Source organism: Ursus americanus, chromosome X, assembly GCF_024610735.1.
Source record: "Ursus americanus isolate L20-20 chromosome X, mUrsAme1.1.p, whole genome shotgun sequence".
Taxonomy (NCBI): Eukaryota; Metazoa; Chordata; class Mammalia; order Carnivora; family Ursidae; genus Ursus; species Ursus americanus.
Genome location: NC_142164.1, coordinates 39,910,032 through 39,928,209, shown reverse-complemented (window position 1 = coordinate 39,928,209; position 18,178 = coordinate 39,910,032). Strand labels below are relative to the sequence as shown.

General features: G+C 36.3%; 1 protein-coding gene across 2 annotated transcripts in view; it reads left to right on the top strand.

The window, feature by feature from the left end:
• The window catches only part of TBC1D8B (TBC1 domain family member 8B), a 51,159-nt gene extending 40,243 nt beyond the window's left edge, over positions 1-10,916 (top strand). For both annotated transcript variants that reach the window (XM_087860342.1, XM_087860341.1), the window contains 7 exons: positions 1,356-1,424; positions 1,587-1,827; positions 2,586-2,651; positions 4,118-4,201; positions 5,234-5,290; positions 6,651-6,748; positions 8,388-10,916. In XM_087860342.1, the coding sequence (XP_087716468.1) occupies positions 1,356-1,424; positions 1,587-1,827; positions 2,586-2,651; positions 4,118-4,201; positions 5,234-5,290; positions 6,651-6,748; positions 8,388-8,783 (1,011 nt within the window). In that variant the 3' untranslated portion in view covers positions 8,784-10,916. The remainder of the gene's footprint in view (positions 1-1,355; positions 1,425-1,586; positions 1,828-2,585; positions 2,652-4,117; positions 4,202-5,233; positions 5,291-6,650; positions 6,749-8,387) is intronic.
• Positions 10,917-18,178: the final 7,262 nt, after the last annotated feature.

The following is an 18,178-nucleotide window of genomic DNA, read 5'->3' as shown; positions in this document are numbered from 1 at the left end:
TTCATTCAGGTTCAGACATTTTAAAAAAATGGATATTGAATGTTAACTTTGATGAAAAGACCTTTCCATATCTTGAGATTATATATTTTACCAGCTTTGTTAATGTAGTAAATTATATTAAGGAATTCCTAATATTAGACTTCTGTTGGATTCTTGAAATGAATCCTGCTTGGTCATGTCACATTGTTATTTTAATATTCTGCTTTGATGATTTTGCTACATAGATATGTTCTTTACATCTGTGTTGAAGTCACATTGGCTTATAGTTTTCTTTCTGTGTGTGCTAACTTTAGTTTTCATATCAGAGTTGTGCTCATGTCATAGAATGAATTTTGGAATAAATTATATTTTACTATGCTTGAGAATAGTTTAGATCACATAGGAATTATACATTACCTGAAAGTGTGAGTAATTGAGCCTATAAAACCATCTGGATCTGCTGTCTTTTGGTAGAAGGCAGATTTTTTTATTACCTTTTCAGTTCCATCTATTCAGAATTTGTTCTTCCTGGGTTAATTTTGGTATTTTACTTTTTTCCTAGAAAATTATCTATTTCATCTAGACTTTCAGATATATTGATATAAAACTTATAGAATTCATTCAACAGATATTTAATGCTACCTCCTCTGTGCTGGACACTTTTAATGACCTTTATACCTATATTATCATTTTACTTCTCAGTGTTATTTATTTGTGCTTTCTTTTATCACACTTGCTGGATATTTGTCTATTTTACTTTTTAAAAATGAACCAACTCTTTGTTTTATTTATTGTTTTATTTTTATTTACTTGTTTTATTTATTGTTTTTAATTTCCACTGTTTTAATTCTTTTATCTTTATTCTTGCTTTTAAATTTCCTAAATACCAAAATCATTGTACCATTGATGCTTATTAATCATGTAGTAGGATAAAACTACATATTTTCTGAGCTTATTACTCCTTGGATTATGTTTTTTGGCACAGAGAGGGAATGCACATCTCTCCCAATGTCTTTGAAGTGTTTAATGACAGCCCCACTTGATGACTTGACAGATTGCTTATGTGGCAAGAGAGGAATATAGAGAATGAGACTTAGAATACTGTTGCTTATATTTATAAACATTAAATGGATGTCCTTTGGCAATGACCTCTGGGTATGAAGGGATGAAGGTGAAAGTACATGTCAGAGTAGAATTGAACTGTAGTCTATGTACAACCTTTTTAAAGGGCAAAATTGGTGCATTTATCTTTGTTATTCTTTTTAAAAGTTAGAAGAGAATTATTTTATTCTAGCAGAGGGAGATTTCTAAATGGATTCAAGGAGAATTTCAATACTGAAGGGTTAAATTCTAAATTGCTTTTAATCTTTTTAAAGTTGCGTGTTGTATCACAAGATGTGAAATTGAGCCTTCATGAATTGGATGAACTTTACATCATCTTTAAGGTACTATTGTTCTTCTTCTTCAAGTGAAAAATAATACTTTTAAGCAAAATTTTACCACAACCACTCTTAAATATTTTATCTTTAATTGTTTTAGTAGACATACTTAAAAGAAAATAATTTTTATGATTTACTGGTTTTCCTCTTTTTATTTGTTTTTAATAGAAAGAGCTGTTTTTTTCTTATTATTGGTGCTTGAGTTGCCCAGTATTGAAGTACCACGACCCCAGTCTGCCATATTTGGAACAGTATCAGATTGACTGCCAGCAGTTCAGAGTGTTATATCACTTGTTGAGTCCCTGGGCTCATTCTGCAAACAAAGACTCACTAGCCTTATGGACATTCAGATTGTTGGATGAAAACTCTGACTGCCTTATAAACTTCAAAGAATTCTCCTCTGCAATTGGTAGGATGATGTCCAGTAATTTTCTTTTTTAAAGCAAAAAATAAAGGTCCCCCTAGAAATGCTTAGTACTGCCTGTTATTGCCAATTTAGTCAGATTTTATCAGCCTGAGTTACATTATCTCCAGCCTTAGCATAAGTGGACCTTTTTCTGTGTTTATTAATAAAACTAAGTACATTGGTCTCATTTTGACCCAGCCCTCTCAGAAAAGCAAGCTGTTAGATATGGATGTTTTAAAAGTTAACATGAAGGAAGAAAATGTCCCTATCTTCCCTCACTCAGGCACATGAATACTTCAAAAGGAGCTTCCCCCCCCCAGTAAAAATCAACCACATAACCTAGAAAAGTGGTAGAGAGATAATCCAACAAACATGTTGTACCTGTATATAGTTCTCTATATACATTGTTCCTTTGCTTTTCCAGACACCCCAGCATACTTTCTTATCAGGGATTGCCCTTTGAAGAGGAGTTCTTTCCTCAAATGAGGCATAAGGCCTCATTCAAAAGAAAAAAGAAAATTTAGGTTGGGGGAAGGGAAATCAGCAGACAAGCATTTCTCCCTCTGATAAAGGGTATTTTGTTTACACACTTGAAGGAGAGAATCTGGCTGACTGGGTGGTGGTTTCACTGTTAGCTTAAGTAACAGAAGGTTTTTGAATCCTAATTACTGGCTAATGTCTGTCTCTTAATTAATCTGTGTTGCTGGAGTTGATTGAATGGTCTTTGAAAACATAATTTGTAATTGAATTTTATTGAACAGATATAATGTACAATGGAAGTTTCACTGAGAAGCTTAAGCTGCTTTTTAAGCTTCATATTCCTCCAGGTAAGAGTTTAACAGTCTTTAATGATGTGCAGGAGTTGATTCCATTTTAACAAGTATAATTGCAGATACTCAATTTTAATAAATAACATAATTTTCAATATGATATAAAGTCATTATTTCATTGTGGCCCATGGATCATATGTCCGGTACTTTTGCAGATATATAGTTACAGTGAAATCTATGGAAGAGATTCTGTGTAACAGATGGGTTCACAAATTTCCTTCCAGTTAGTGGTCAATTTAATGATAGTTCATGTATAAGAACTACCTAACATTTGAATATTGGTATAATATTGAAATGTGATGTTGTTGTTATTGTTGTCATTGGAGAGTAGAATTTAACTTTAGGCAAACTGCCAAACTTGTGGAATACTACAGATTATTCAGAAAAAAATGAGACTAGGCAGCAGGAATACTAAACATTTGAAAAAGGAAGCAAAATAAAAGCTACCGTTTATTGAGCACTTGCTCTATTGAGGCATTTACTTTACATGTATTCTTTTACTTAATTCTCACAGTATCCCTGAGAAGTGGTAATGTCCTTCCAATTTTGATGATGAGACTAAGGCTCAGAAAGATTAAATTATTGGGCCAAGATCACATAGCTAATAAATTGCGTAGCTGGCATTCAAACTGAGGTCTCATGCCAAAGCCCAGGTTTCTTTCTATTCTACCATACTGTCCTAAGGTTACCATATAATGCCGGTTTACTTCAGTGTTTTCCACTGACCTTAAGAGGCTGCCTTTCCCAGGCCTGATCCATATTTTGGGAAAACAGTCTTAGACTTTAAGCTAAAGGAACATTGCAAAAGTGCCATTTAGTTTAGATAGGGTTAATTCACACAAGCAAAAAGCACCTCATAATTTGTCTAAAGCTACACCTGGGATTTCTTTTAGAGTCTTCCCAAGATAGCCAGGAACTATTCTTTACCAGACCAAAAATCTAAAAGCCATCTTTGACTCAGATCACAAACAGAGCATTAAAAACCAAAGATAAACCACCTAATAATTTAATTATGAAGGACTTTACATTGTCAAGTCAAATTACTGTTAGAATGTTTAATGTTGTCATGGAATGAATATGCTTTCAGTAGAGGATCAAAAATGGAAAGAAAAACCACTGTGTATCCGTTAATAACACTCAACTTCATGTTTGCCTTATTATTGAAGATGTTCTTAAATGACTGAGGTTACATTTTCAGAGATTTCAAAATGCCAGATTTTCTTATTTCGACTTGTAATGGCTCTCAGAAAACTATTAAAAAACAAGAGAACTAATAGAACTCAGAGTGATCAAGAACTTCTTGTTATTTGCTACAGAGTAGTACCACATCTACATTTCTTCACATATGTCTTTCTTGTAGTGAACTTTTGTTTAACTCTCTGCCCCCAGATTTGCTTGACCTGTTATAGGACCCATTTCTGTCCCTTATTGTCAGTAAATTGATTTGGGTTATCTCTTTTCAGCTTATACTGAAGTGAAATCTAAGGACCCTTCAAAAGGAGATGAACTTTCCAAGGAAGAATTACTTTATTTCAGTCAGCTCCATGGTAAATATCTGTTAAAAAAATTTTTTTTGATGATTAGTCATTCATAGAGATCTTCCTGGCTTAAATATTTTTTTACCCAGCTACCGTTAATAAAATTTGAGTTAATTATACCTTATATTTCTTTTGTGCTACCATAACACTTAGCACAGTGCTAAATGCATGCTAAGTACACCATAAATAGCTGACTAATTAACTGAAATGTGTTTTGGGTTTTGATTTATGGAATTTTTTGTCTACTGGAGGATTAGAAAGAAAACGCATTTTGTTTCTACTTATGTTGCAGAAATTTCTAAAATGTATCCGACCATTTTCATGCCTTGTTAAAATATACAGTGGAAACAATAGAATCTTTGATGATTGAAGGTCATAGCTATTATTCAAACAGTGAATACTTATTATAAGTCACTGTAGGTGTTGGAGACAGGGATGAATCTGTCTCCAAGACATAATTTGGAAGTGTTATGAGCTTATTTTTGTGTCCTTTGCCTCTTTTTCATAAACATGAATGTCTTATAGAGGGATAAGTCCTGATTAATGTATGTTTATAGTTACTGTATGTTGGTGTTTGAACATTAAGTTTGAAGAGACCTTATAAATCATCTCACCAAATCCCTTAATTTATATAGATAAGGGCACAGAGACCCAGGACAGAGAGTGACTTGTACAAGATTTCACAACGAGTTATTGCCACGATCAGTCTTCTGATGTCCCGCAAGCTTTTTTTTCCTGATAATAAAAGTAACACAGTTCAGTTTGAAAAAGGTCACAAGGAAAAAAATACCACCCAGAAATTAATAATATTTGTATACTTCTAGGATTTTTTCCATATAGATTTTTCCCAGTGTTCTTTCTGCTATAAAAGTTCTTGAAACTTTGTCTTCTGGTGAGAGGAGATCATGTCAGCTAAAACTGGTTTCCTGAATTGAAGAAAATAACTTGTCCCTAAGTCTTTATATAAAATATAATTTTACTTTCAAACGGTATTTACTTGTTAAATATTTTACAAAGTGCAATTATTTTCTTTTCCTGTAGTTTCCAAGCCTACAAATGTGAAGGAAGCAGAATCACTAAAAAACAGCCCTGAAAAAGGTACTGTGATTAGAAATATCATTTAGTTTAAGTTATTGTTTTTGTGAATAGGGTTACCTACAAAGGCAAATAGTGGATCCCCTTGAAAGGCTATTGATTTGTCCTGAGAGCCGTTTCACTTTTTTGTGTTAGTTTAACAATTTAGTCTTTCTTGTCTTGATACTTAAGTCTCAGAAGTTGTACTAAATGACCCATATTCATTTAATTTTACTATTTTGAAAATATTTATTTTTAATTACAAGAGTTAGTAGATAATAAAAGAAATTTAAAAAGAAGTCTTCATACCCCCACTGAGCTCCACCCTGAAGCAAATGTGAAAACATTTTGTTCTATATCCTTTCCAGACCCATTTCTATGTATGCACAACCACATATGGATATTTCTCTTTTATTAAAAAAAGAAGCATTCCATAAATAGTGTTCTACAATTTGCTTTTTCAGTTTTGTGATATATCATGGACATTTTCATGTCAGTACATTTGGATCTGTCTTATTCTTTTTAATGGGTATAGGGTATTCCATTCTTTGGTTGTACCATAATTCAATAACTAGCCCAATATTGATGAACATTTAGGTTGCTTCCATTTATTTGTATTGCAAACTATGTTGCAACAAACATTTTATACTTACATTATAAGATACTTTTATACACATTTCTTTAGGATAGGATACATTTATAGCAGTATGAGAATGCTGTGTCAAAGAATAAGCACATTTAATATTTTGATCAAGGCTGTCAAATTGCTCTCCAAAAGTCCCATCATTCTTTTTATGTTTTTGAGTAACATTTAGTTAAAAAATAATGAATTGCTAAAGATCTATTTAAATATAAGAACTTCCCTAGGTTGTTCAGTATATCTACCTAGTTTTCCAATGAGTCTTAAGTAATTATTAATAGTCACATTAATTATCTTCATTAAACTCTTCAAAGGAATGAATGGATAGTAGTGTTTTGAATTTTTTTAAGAGGAGCCACCATAGGCCACTTCAAAATCTGCATACTAAGAACATCACATAGAAGCTGTTTTAACTTAATAATATGCATGAGAACATCTACATGAACTTTACATTGTCAAGCCAGGGTGTACTGTTTAATCGAAAATGCATCCTTCTCCCTCTCTCTTCACATGTTCCTAGTCCCCAGACTTCCCAAAGTAAAAGTTTTAGTTTAATGGAAATGGAGAACATATTCTGAAAGCCAGTGGGTGAAATAAAAGGTAAATTCAGATAATTTTCTGAGTTATTAAAAGGTAGAATCTTATATCTTAATGAAATAATTTCCAATCGTTAGTTATTCTTCTGAGATTTGGGGAAATAGAGTGGACTGTTCATTATGAAGTGGTTTTATTCCACTCATACAGGCAAAGGAAAAGTTGATATTCAAGCGTATCTAAGTCAATGGCAAGATGAGCTTTCCAAAAAAGAAGAAAACATTAAGGATTTACCAAGAATGAATCAGGTATAGTATTTTCAAAGAAAAAAATTCTAGGTTCTTGTTTATTTTTATGAATGTGGGTGTATCCAACTCTAAAATAGCTAACATGTTATTACAAAAACAGTTAAATAATATATGTATCATCTCTAAGTTTCAGATGAGCAGAGAAGGGTTGGAGCAAATTTTTAAATGATTTTCTACTTTAAGCACTTAAATGCATTTAGTGTTTCAGAATAGTTCCTCTGCTATGACAACATTTGTGACTATAGGAAAGATGTATGTATAAACATACATTTCAATGTTTCCTATTTCCAGCTTTATTGGAAGTGTTCATTTATTCAGTAAACATTTTTTAGTGCCTACTGGGTATCTGACAGACCCAGTGTTAGTACTAGGAATAAGCAGTTACTAAAATAGGTCACATGCTGGTTTCTAATCATCTTGTATTTGAACCTGCTCGAACAATACTAATGACTACTACTTGACACAATTCTAAATCCATCTCTTAAACACTGTTCAGTTTATGTTCTTAATGTTTTTTAAATTAAAATCTGTTGGTGTACATACTGAGGACCCCCAGAACTTTACCACAATGAGAACTATCAAATAGCGGTATTCCTCATGGACTAGGCAGTTTGGTAGCTGAATAAGTACTTTTTAAAATAAATCAATATGATGTTTATTCTAAAATTTTTTTATAAATAAGCAGTGCTACAGACTAAGGTAGAAAGAGAAATAAAACTTGAGAGTTTGGTACAATTTATTTTGATGAAGTACATCCTTTGTATTTGCTTTTTATTTACAGATAAACTTTTCTGTTAGGATGATTGACTTATTGTGTTGTAATCGAGTTGTTTTTTTTAAATTGACAAATATCTTTTAGGAATGTCTATGGATTATCTAGGGGCAATTAGCAAACACAACAGTTTATTTCACCACTTGGGTCCCACCTCAGCCTTTAAAGAGAAACATGGCTAAATGGGCCCTGTGGAGCTACCTTGTACTACTAGATAGTTCGCAAAACATTCTTCCGTAAATTTAAGTCATCCTAGTTGAGCTGCCCACTGTAGCCCTTTGGAGAAATCAAGGGTAACTCCTCATTAAGCCTTCATTAAGATTGGTTAATGAATGCACGATTCACATGTAAGGGAATAGGTGAATTTGCCTAATTAAAAGTACCACCGGGGCACCTGGGTGGCTCAGCCAGTGGTTAAGCATTTGACTCCTGGTTTCAGCTCAGGTCATGATCTCCAGGTCCTGAGATCAAGCTCTGGGCCCAGGAGGGAATCTACTTCCCCTCTTCCTCTCCCTTTGCCCCTCCCCCCTCAAATAAATAAATAATTTTTAAAAATTACCCCCTAACATTGAGGGAATGCTGGCAGGTAAGCGGCCCAAGAATTATTGTATATATATGTATATAATGTATTGCTATTAGGCAACATAGGAGAAGATTTAAAAGGCATTTTCTTCCATGGTTTATACCCATCTTTCTAGAACCAAGATTTATTTGGGGAATTAATCATTAGGGTTTTTTTTTTTTTTTTAACTTCTATGGTGAGGGTTAAATGGCACAAATTCTAAATAGGAGACTGTTTATTACTTCTACGTTCTCTTTTTGCTAAATCTAGTATCAAATGTGGTATTTCTAACTTATGTCTTTCAGTCACAATTCATTCAGTTTTCAAAGACCCTATATAATTTATTTCACGGGGACCCTGAAGAAGAGTCGTTATATCAAGCCATTGCTGTTGTAACCAGCCTTTTGCTCAGGATGGAAGAAGTTGGAAGGAAACTACATAGCCCTACAGCATCAGCCAAAGAATTCTCTGGTACAGTCTGTGCTTCTGGAGGACCCAGTGAGGGGAAAACAGAGAGCCACTTGAAGAAAGCTCCCTCCTCTCTGAGGGAAGAACCTCAGTGGTCATTTGCATTTGAACAGATTCTTGCGTCTTTGTTGAATGAACCAGCATTGGTGAGGTTTTTTGAGAAACCCATAGATGTAAAAGTGAAACTAGAAAATGCAAAAACCTCTCAGTTAAGCTGTAGAACCAAGATGTAACTCTCTTAACAGGAATTGCCTATTATAGACAAGTTTACTAAGATTCCTGTAGCTGTCAGCTTGATTCTTGGGAATAGGGATCAGGGATTTATCTTGTTACCAACATGTTTGAAGGTTAAAAAAAAAAAAGATATGTGGAAGCACAATGATTCATTGTTTTGTGGTTGTCTCTGATTTTGATATTCTTCATTACAAATGAACTCTTTATAGTTCACATGATATGCAATATCAGGGGAATATGCTAAATGTTACCACCAGAGGGCACTACCATATCACTTTTAGTAAGAAAATTCCTAATTTGTGCTGCTATTTACATATGAATTACTGACGATTTTGAAAATGTGATGTTATTTTGAGTATTAGTGATGCTGACATGTCATCCATAAACCCTACTTTCCAAATTGCCTCAGTCCTATTAGAATGCTTTAGAAATCCAGGCTCTTAGATCTATAGCCTTAATTATCTAAGTGATTTACCGTACGGGGACCTCATTTTCAAGTTATCTAACTGAAATAATACTAACTTTTTAAAGTTAATATCATTCAGTTTTCTAATAATAAATGGTTTTTTTAGTAACTTCTACATTCTTCCTACCTGAGAGTGGTTCAGAAGCTGCTGACACACTTCTAAGTCTGTGACTGATAAAAACAAGAACTCAAAATTCTGGGCTAATATAAGGAGAAACAATATTGGATTTAATTTTAAGCTGGATAAAGCCAGTCTCTTCAAAAGGGTTAAGAAACAATTCAGTTAACCGATATAGCTCTCTCATTAGACTGAGCAATTACTTGAAATTCTTCTGAGCACTGCTGTTTGTGACATTTGTCTCAGAGTAGCCCGTGACTGCTTTGGTTCTAGCTTTAGATTTTGAATTTTCACCAGTCGTATTTTAAGCTACATTAAATAGACTGAATTACTGTGTTAGTCTGGCAAGTTCATAAAGTATACTTGTGTGTAATGATAGTTAAGGTAATTGCTGGTGTCTATCTAAAAAGTTTTGACCATCTATCTGATTGAGAAGTGTGATTTCTATATTTTTTGCTGCTTATATTTCAGTCATTACAGTGAAAGCCCATTTAGAGATAATGGGCTTTTGTTAACACTTTGAAGGGAAAAAAAAGCAAACCACACCTGTTCAATCTTCAGTGCTGTTTTTGACAAGAGCAAGTTATTAATCAATTGACTTAGGAGATTGTGGGGAGAGATCATCCATTGGAGCTTCTTTTTTCATGAAAGGCCTTGGTTTTTTTAAGCCCTTTGACTTTTCAGATATGAAACAATAAAAGGGCAAAAATTCTTTAGAGTAACCCAAGACATCTCCCTTTCTGGAAAGGAATTGGTATAGTCAGCCTTTGACAAGAGTCCACTGTGAACAAGGCCTAACACAAAGGGTTTCATCATCACAGAATATGTTATTTTCAAAGAGATTCAAGGATCTTAAGTTGATCCTTTAAATTTCATAAATTGGACTTGGCCAAACACTTACTAGTGTTGTCTTTAAAATGATTTGGTCAACTTTATCTTTTCAAGGAAATTATCACTTAAAGATACAGTTGGTAAATAAGCATCTATGCCTTTTCTCAGAAATCATTTGCTGAAATGTGTCCAAATTTTAGAGTTTAGTTAATAGTTTATATGTGAACTATCATACATCTGCTATTTTGCAATGATTGTTAAATTATAGTAGCTCTAAAAAGACACAGGGTTCTATGCTTATATACAAAGGCACTATTGCACATACTTTGTTGAATATTTTGTCAATTATATTTACAAAAAAAGATACTTTCTTAAGAGCATATGTTATTAATATTTGATATGATTTTAAAGTCTGAATATTGAAATTTAGCCTATATTAATTTAAATTGAATACTTAGATTTTTGAATTGCAAAATGATTATAAATGCAAGTTAAAAGGGCAAACATTTATTTTCTGAGTCTGCAGGAGAAATAAGATGAACACATAGTTTTATAGTTGGTACCTTGTTAAGCAAATGAGTTGTTCTTAATATTAAAAATCTTATGTAGTTGTGTTAAACTGAACCACTGTGTTATACCTTATACATTAAATTAAATGTGTTATAAGGTGGCTTTACTTGTCTTTATAAAAATAAATATTACAAATCTATTGCATTAAACATGAAAAATTGTTTACTAAAAGATATTACCGTTATTTATTACAATGTTTTTTATTTCCACTTAGTTATCACTTGAGGACTTCTTTATTAGTTAAGGTTAGGTTGCAGAGGACAGAATTCACTCTAATTAGTTAAGACAGAAAAGATTTATTACCAGACATTAAGTGGCTTACAGAATTATCAAGAGGACTGACTCTAAATTGAACTTTCAAGAACAACTTCCAAAACTACACCACAGAACCAGGCCACCAAGGGAGTTTCTAATTCTTCCGTGATTAGGAAACTGCTACTTCCTGCTACCGTGATGAAAAGCCAACACCGCAGCTGCTACTTACAGATCCATGCTCCACCTGCTATGATTTCTACCAGCAAAAGAGATGCCAGGCATCCCATCTCTCAGCGCCCACAAGCTAGTGACTAAGTTGCAATAGAACAAGCAAACATCTTCATAACCATGTTTACCAGCAGAAATGGCAGAAGTGTAGCCTTCACCTCCCTTCTGATATTCAAGTCTCATGAGTATGCATCTGATTGACCTATAGAATACCCAGAATCCTAGTTGCAAGGGAATCTGGAAAATATCCTTTTAGCTTTTTAGCCTGTGCAGTACAGGAAAGCACACTAAGAGGCTAGAATGGACATTGAGCACTGCATTTGTTTTCTAATGCTGTGTAACAAGTTACCACAACACACATTTATTATCTTACCATTTCAGTGGGTTAGAACTCTGGGCTCAGCTTAGCTGGGTGCTGTGTTTAGGCTCTCACAAGGCTGCAACCAGGGAATCAGCCAGGCTGGTTCTCACACAGAGGCTCAACTGGGGAAGAATCGACTTCCATGCTTACTTAGCTTTTGGCAAATTTATTTCCTTATGGTTATAGGTCTGGAGGTGCCAGCTTCTTGCTGGTAGTTAGCCAGAGGCTGTCCTCAGCTCCTAGAGGCTTCACTCAGTTCCTAGCAGCTGCCCTCAAATTCTTCAGGCTGCCCACATTTCCTTGCCCTGTGGGCTTCCCCAGAATGGCCATTTACTTCATCAATCTAGTAAGGAGTGTTTCTAGAACATGACAGTATCTTATATAATGTAACATGTCACAGTGGTGGCATCTCATCCCGTTTGTCATATTCTGTTGGTTAAAGGTAAGTCACAGGTTCTACCCACTGTCAAGGGGAGGTTACACAGTGGCATGTACTTCGGGAAGCAGGGACTATAGGGGAGCACCGTAGAGTCTGTCCACTACAAGCACCTATCTATGATATCCACCTCTTTTACCGCAACATACCCTTCTTCCCATATTTGTACATAACCGCTAAAAGCATCAATGGCAGGCGCTGCCTGTTGTAACGTAAATCCTCATACAAACAAAAATACATTAATCCTCTCTCCTGAGGGAAGATCCAAGTTTCTATTGGTCATTTGGATCCATGAATGAGTGGTATCTACTTGTCCTAATTCAATCTCAGTCCCATCTTGATATCCTGTAACATGTGAACTAAAAAAAAAAAAAACATTAATTACCATAAAACTCACCTTATATAAAACAGTAGAGGGAAAGTAGGGAAATAAACTGATTGCTATATATGATTATGTACGTTAAAGAGAAAGGGAGAAAATATGGGTAGCTACTATAGTCCTCATTTGCGCAACTAGTCATGAGGCCGTAGTTGTGTTTTATTTTTTTAATTATCACACAATAAATTAATTTCCTTTTGCTGTACACTTCTATGAATTTCAACACAGGTATATATTCCTGTAACCATCATCACAAGTATAATACAGAACAGTTCCATCACCCCCCAAAACTCCCTCATGCTATCTGTGTACAGTCATACTCTCCTCCCACCCAACAACCACTCATGTTTTATCCCCACTTCCTATGGCCACATGACCAAGGATTGGCTAATCAGATGCTTCTGCTCAGAATTTCTTAATATACAGCAGAGCAGGATGGAAAGTGGGGAGTACATCTCATGGCAGTGGTGGCATCTTCATATTAGCACTCTGGTTCTGAGGTAGGACTTAAAGTGCATTTGGATGCCCAGACTTTATTCCCCTTTTTTGGGGGGAGCTTCTTAGTGAATCCATGAGCTCAACAGTTCAATGAAGTCTTTTTTCACTTTTACCAGCCAGAATCCATTTCTTTGGCTATTTAAAGTAAGATTGATGCATGTGACACTGGGAGCCCTATACCACTAGATCCCTCAAAGCAATGCAAGCAAATTATCCCAGGAGCTACATTCCTTGGCTTAAAATCACCAGTAGAAGGGTGTTTTATCCTTCATCTCACATTATACTGCAACTTCCGTTTCTGTTATCAGAACCACATCTTTCTCCTATCCCAGAATCAAGCAATAGATTTCCTAGCTTCTAATTCTCCTTGTCTTCCCTGCAGGTAATGTCTCCTTTATGGCTGCTTTTAAGATCTTGGTCTTTCCAATGTTCTACAGTTTCTTGTGATTTATGTAGCTTTTTAAAAAATCCTGTTTGAGATTAATGATTAAATTTTGATAATCAACTATCATTCTCCAAGACCCATATACCTTCTACACAAGCCAAATAGGCAAGTTAAATGAGGATGTACTAGAAATCCCTCTCCCACCTCCCATATAACCACACACATCCTTCGTATCTTTGGTGGGCACTCATCCCTGTGATTTCCCCAGGGATACAGTATTGACAGATACAGCAAACCCTACGTGGCCCTTTCTACCACAAATAGTCCTTACTACACTGGTCAGGGAGCAAATATGGTACGTCTGTCAATTGCTGAGTATGGCTATTTTATTTTTTTTAATATTTATTTGTCAGAGCACAAGCAGGGGGAGCGGCAGACAGAGGGAGAAGCAGGCTCCCCACTGAGCAAGGAGCCCCATGTGGGACTCAATCGCAGGACCCTGGGATCATGACCTGAGCCACACACCCAACCGACTGAGCCACCCAGGCGTCCCTGAGTATGGCTATTTTAAATATACATCCATAAACTAAGAAATAACCATATGAATATTTGCAGATCCACTGGACCCACTGTAGATGGATTCAGGATAAAATTCTGTCTCTTGACTCCATAAGCCCTGACTCTCACCAGTGGGTGGCAATTGTATTCTAAGTGGCCCTGGATAAGTGTGAATTCAGCGTCAGTGTCCAATCTCTGAAAAGTATGAGTATTTCTAGTTGCCCAGTCATGGTTACCCTGGTAAATGGCCTCAGGCCCCTCTGGCCAGAAAGAAAATGGAAAGCCAGAAAGAAAATTTGCTACATGCTTATGGTATTGATTGTGGAGTCCTTCTTCAAGTGTATCTGGCTTTCCCTTCAAGGGCCTCTGGGTGTATGAACTGACTCAGGCCCGCAGACTGGGTGAGAGGTCATGAATCTCCATCACAGTGGCTTAAATTAGATCTATGTTCACCAGACACATATTTTGGCTATACAGATCAAGTAAAAATTGAGTAGGCTGCTCATTTATTTCCATCTAAGGAAACTGAAGAAAAATTAGCCACTACCAAACCTCTCTGCAAGTCAAAACATTCAGATTACATGCTTCTATCACGTTAACCGTGCTCACCCCATCTCTTGTCATTAAGTGCTGCCGCTTTGTCTTTGCCCAGTCTAGGATCCCATGATTCTCACTGAAATTAGCAAGTTCCTTTCAGTGGCAGCATCTCTCATCTTTATCCCTGGCCTACTGAAGACTACCACCGTAGCATGTTTCAGGAATAATAAGACTCCTCTCATCAATATATTTTTCAATGCCTTGGAGAAGAGAACATCCCCTGGGTCCTCTTGGGGGACATAGTTAGGATGTAGGTTAGTGGGTCATATATCATAAATGCACTCCATTGTTTCTATTTCCTTGTCTTTGGAGTATCTCCTATACATTATACCAAAGAATATCTGGCATATCAACTTCATTTAATATGGGCTAATTTTCAGCCTTGGCTTCAGTCAACTGAGCAAAAAAGAACCACTTCCAACTGGGCAAACTAGTAATTGAATCCAGAATCTCTGGTAAGTATTCAGGTGTTGATATATCTGTCCCAATCTAAAATTACATTCCTTCCTCCATCGTATTCTCAAAATACATTCCTACACATATTCTGCAGATTCCTGCCATTATAAATTAATTATCTCCTCCCAGTTCAGACTTGTATCTGTACCCTTGGAGCATTCTGTGACCTAACTAGTTATAGATCTGGAAGCAATGACAGGAGGTAGGGGTGGCACCTGAGGAAAATTGACATCCTCTTACAAGTAGCTTCAAGCCAGCGAACATTCCTTTCAAGCGACTTTCCCTAGCTGGTTCAAGCAAGGCAGAGCCAGCCTCATTGAATAGCATGCTTCCACTGGCAAGTAAGGCTCAATGGTTAAATGAGTCATCTGAACTCACTCTAATGTCCCCATTTTTATTCTAGGGGTGTTTCAATCAAATGCCCTTACTTTCATAAAAGTGACCTGACAAGGCTGTGAGTTTGGCATATATTGTAATTTAACAACCCACGGGATCAGATTCTAATTTTCAGCTATGTCAGCTCTATGTCAACAGTAGATAAGAGAATAGAAACTCCTAGTCCTCTGTTCTTTGAACTTAGAATTTAAATGCTGCGATTGCCATTTTCCTTCTTAAACCTCTGGAGCACAGTTAGTAGTTATTCCATTCCACAGTCTTTGGGTATCATTAGCACCAAAATAATCTGTGGTAGCAGTTACCTGGTCCATCAAGACTTGCCTGCAATAGGCACTTGATTGTAGATGCCCACTTGTGATAATTTGATTGGTTTGCCATTATGTGCCATAGACTATGAACATCCCATCTTCTAATATTAACAGTGTCATCACTGCTTTCAAATCCAATCATGCTATCTAATCAACCCGAGTTTCCCTCTTTCTTGAAATGCTATTGCCTTTAAGCACTCCTGCTACTACATTCTTTATTGGTCAGGGTTCAATTTCAGAGAACAGAAGCCACTCAAGCTGGTCTAAGGAGGAAGCAATTTATTACAGGGTGTAAAATGGCTTAGAAAATGACTTACGAGAGCTGTAGAAACAGATGCTGAGCCTTCAAGAATGACTCTCAAAGCCACATCACAAAGCCAAGCCGTCAAAGAGTGCTGCTGTCTCTCCGTACAGTCAGAAAATTTCCGGCTCCAGAACAGTGCTCCTATTGCCTCAATCGGGAAGCCGTTACTATTACTGTCAGTTCCAGAAACATGCCACATATAGTACAAACTGCACCAGCCAAATGTGTGCCCTATCACTGCCTCTGGACTCCCATGTAGTTTTAACACCTAGACCATAGGACCTCTGCTAACCCTCCTGAAGAATACCTAGCAACTCAACCGCTGTGCTTCTCAGCACAGGCAGCAAAAATGAAGCAAAAGCCATATTATACCTGGTAAATCGCATGCCCATGCATCTGATTAGCTGAACCTAAATCATATTCAGAGCTCCAGCTGCAAGGAAGTCTGCGAAGTGTGTCTGTAGGTGTACTTTCCATCATCTGCATTACAGGATGATGCTCTAGGATGAGGGTGGAATGGAGCGGAACGCCAAGTCACCATATCTGCCCGAGCCTTCATCAAAGACTCAGGATATTTGTCTGGAACCCAAATTCCAGGATCACAGGAAGCTCAGAGTTCTTTCTGTGATTTTGTCTCTATTTTCTTACATTTCTCTGAATCATTCTCTGTTTCTAGATGCACACAGGCTTCCTGAGGCCTCTAATCAGAACCTGGCCCAAAATTCCACCCCTCCACCATCTTCTAGAAGAAATTGAATCACACTTACGCATATAATGAATTATGCATCCCCCCCCAAGATTTGTGAGGTTATAGGGGAGAAAGGTCATATCAAGGAGCACATAGCCACCTGCCGTCTCATTGGTCCCCCATCTTTTTCTTCACTTTTGCTTCAAGCTGATCCCTCAAGTTCATAACCTTCCACAAGTCCACAGTCTGCACACATGACTCTCCCCACCATCTGAAGCACTTTGAGAAGCATAGGACACTCCTGCTCTGGGCTATTCCTCTTGTATGGTGAGGCCCACCAGTCCTATGTACATTTTCTTCAGGCTCCCCTGAAATGCCAATAAATAAAGTCATTTTTTCATTTCATTATTTGTTATGTATTTCATTAATTGTTATTGCTCTAATTTGTTAATCTTGTATTTTATGAAGAGTAGCTTATGTCCTCATATTTTCAAAAGCAGTGAGAGAAGGAGAAAGATCCAAGGACCAGTCACTTTAAATAAGACAAGAGAAATATTTCATTCACCCCCACCGCAGGGACTTGGCTTTTTTGTGTCGTTATTCCAGTAATTTACCAAGAGTTGCAACCTATTCCCTGGTGACTGATTAATGGTATCCTAAGCATCCCCTTTAATGAGTGAGACTCGCTCACTTCCTTGCTTACCACTCCTGGAGGAATCTCCTCACATGATTAAAATTGAAAATTGGGATTAGCTGTGACTCTCTTCTTCCTGTTTAGTAATTTTCAGATGCCCAGGCTAATTGCTCCTCTCCTAAGCCAAGATCTGAATCAACAATATGAACATGGATGAATTCCAAATACTGGCTTTTGTCTGATTACCAACTTGTAAAGAAACAAAGACATAATACGGGTCAACATTTTTCTTTTTCTTCAAATGTATTAGATTTTTAGACTGTAAAAAAAAAGAAATATTCTTGAAAACAGAAAGCTGTATTAATGGGGACTCGGTCAGTGGCTGCCAGGGGTTAGTGGCGGGGGAGGGTGTGATTATAAAGGGAATTTGGGGGGACTGATGGAACTATTCTGTATTCTGATTACAATGGTGGGTACATGAATCCATACATGTGGTACAACTCCTAGAGCTGTATGCCAAATGAAAAAGTCAATTTCATAGTATGATCATTTAAAATAAAAATTTTCGGAAGAAAAAACCCAGTTTTTTGCATTTCACAGGATGTATCTAAAAAGGTACATGAGAGGCACATTTCAGTGATTTCCTCTGAGGAAGGCAACTGGGTAGATGGAAAACAGGTTGGAGAAATATCCTTATTCCTCATTTACCTGGTGTTTTGAAGTCTTTAAATTATTTTATTCAAATATAATGTAAGTATACATTTAGATGAATTACCACCAAGTGAACATACCCATGCAACCACCACTCAGGGCACAACCTGGAATATTGCCAGCACCTCAGGAGCCTCCCTCCAGCCGCCTCGCATTCATTATCTCTTTCTCTCCTCCCCAGAGAAAACCATGATCTTGACTTCTAAGACCACAAA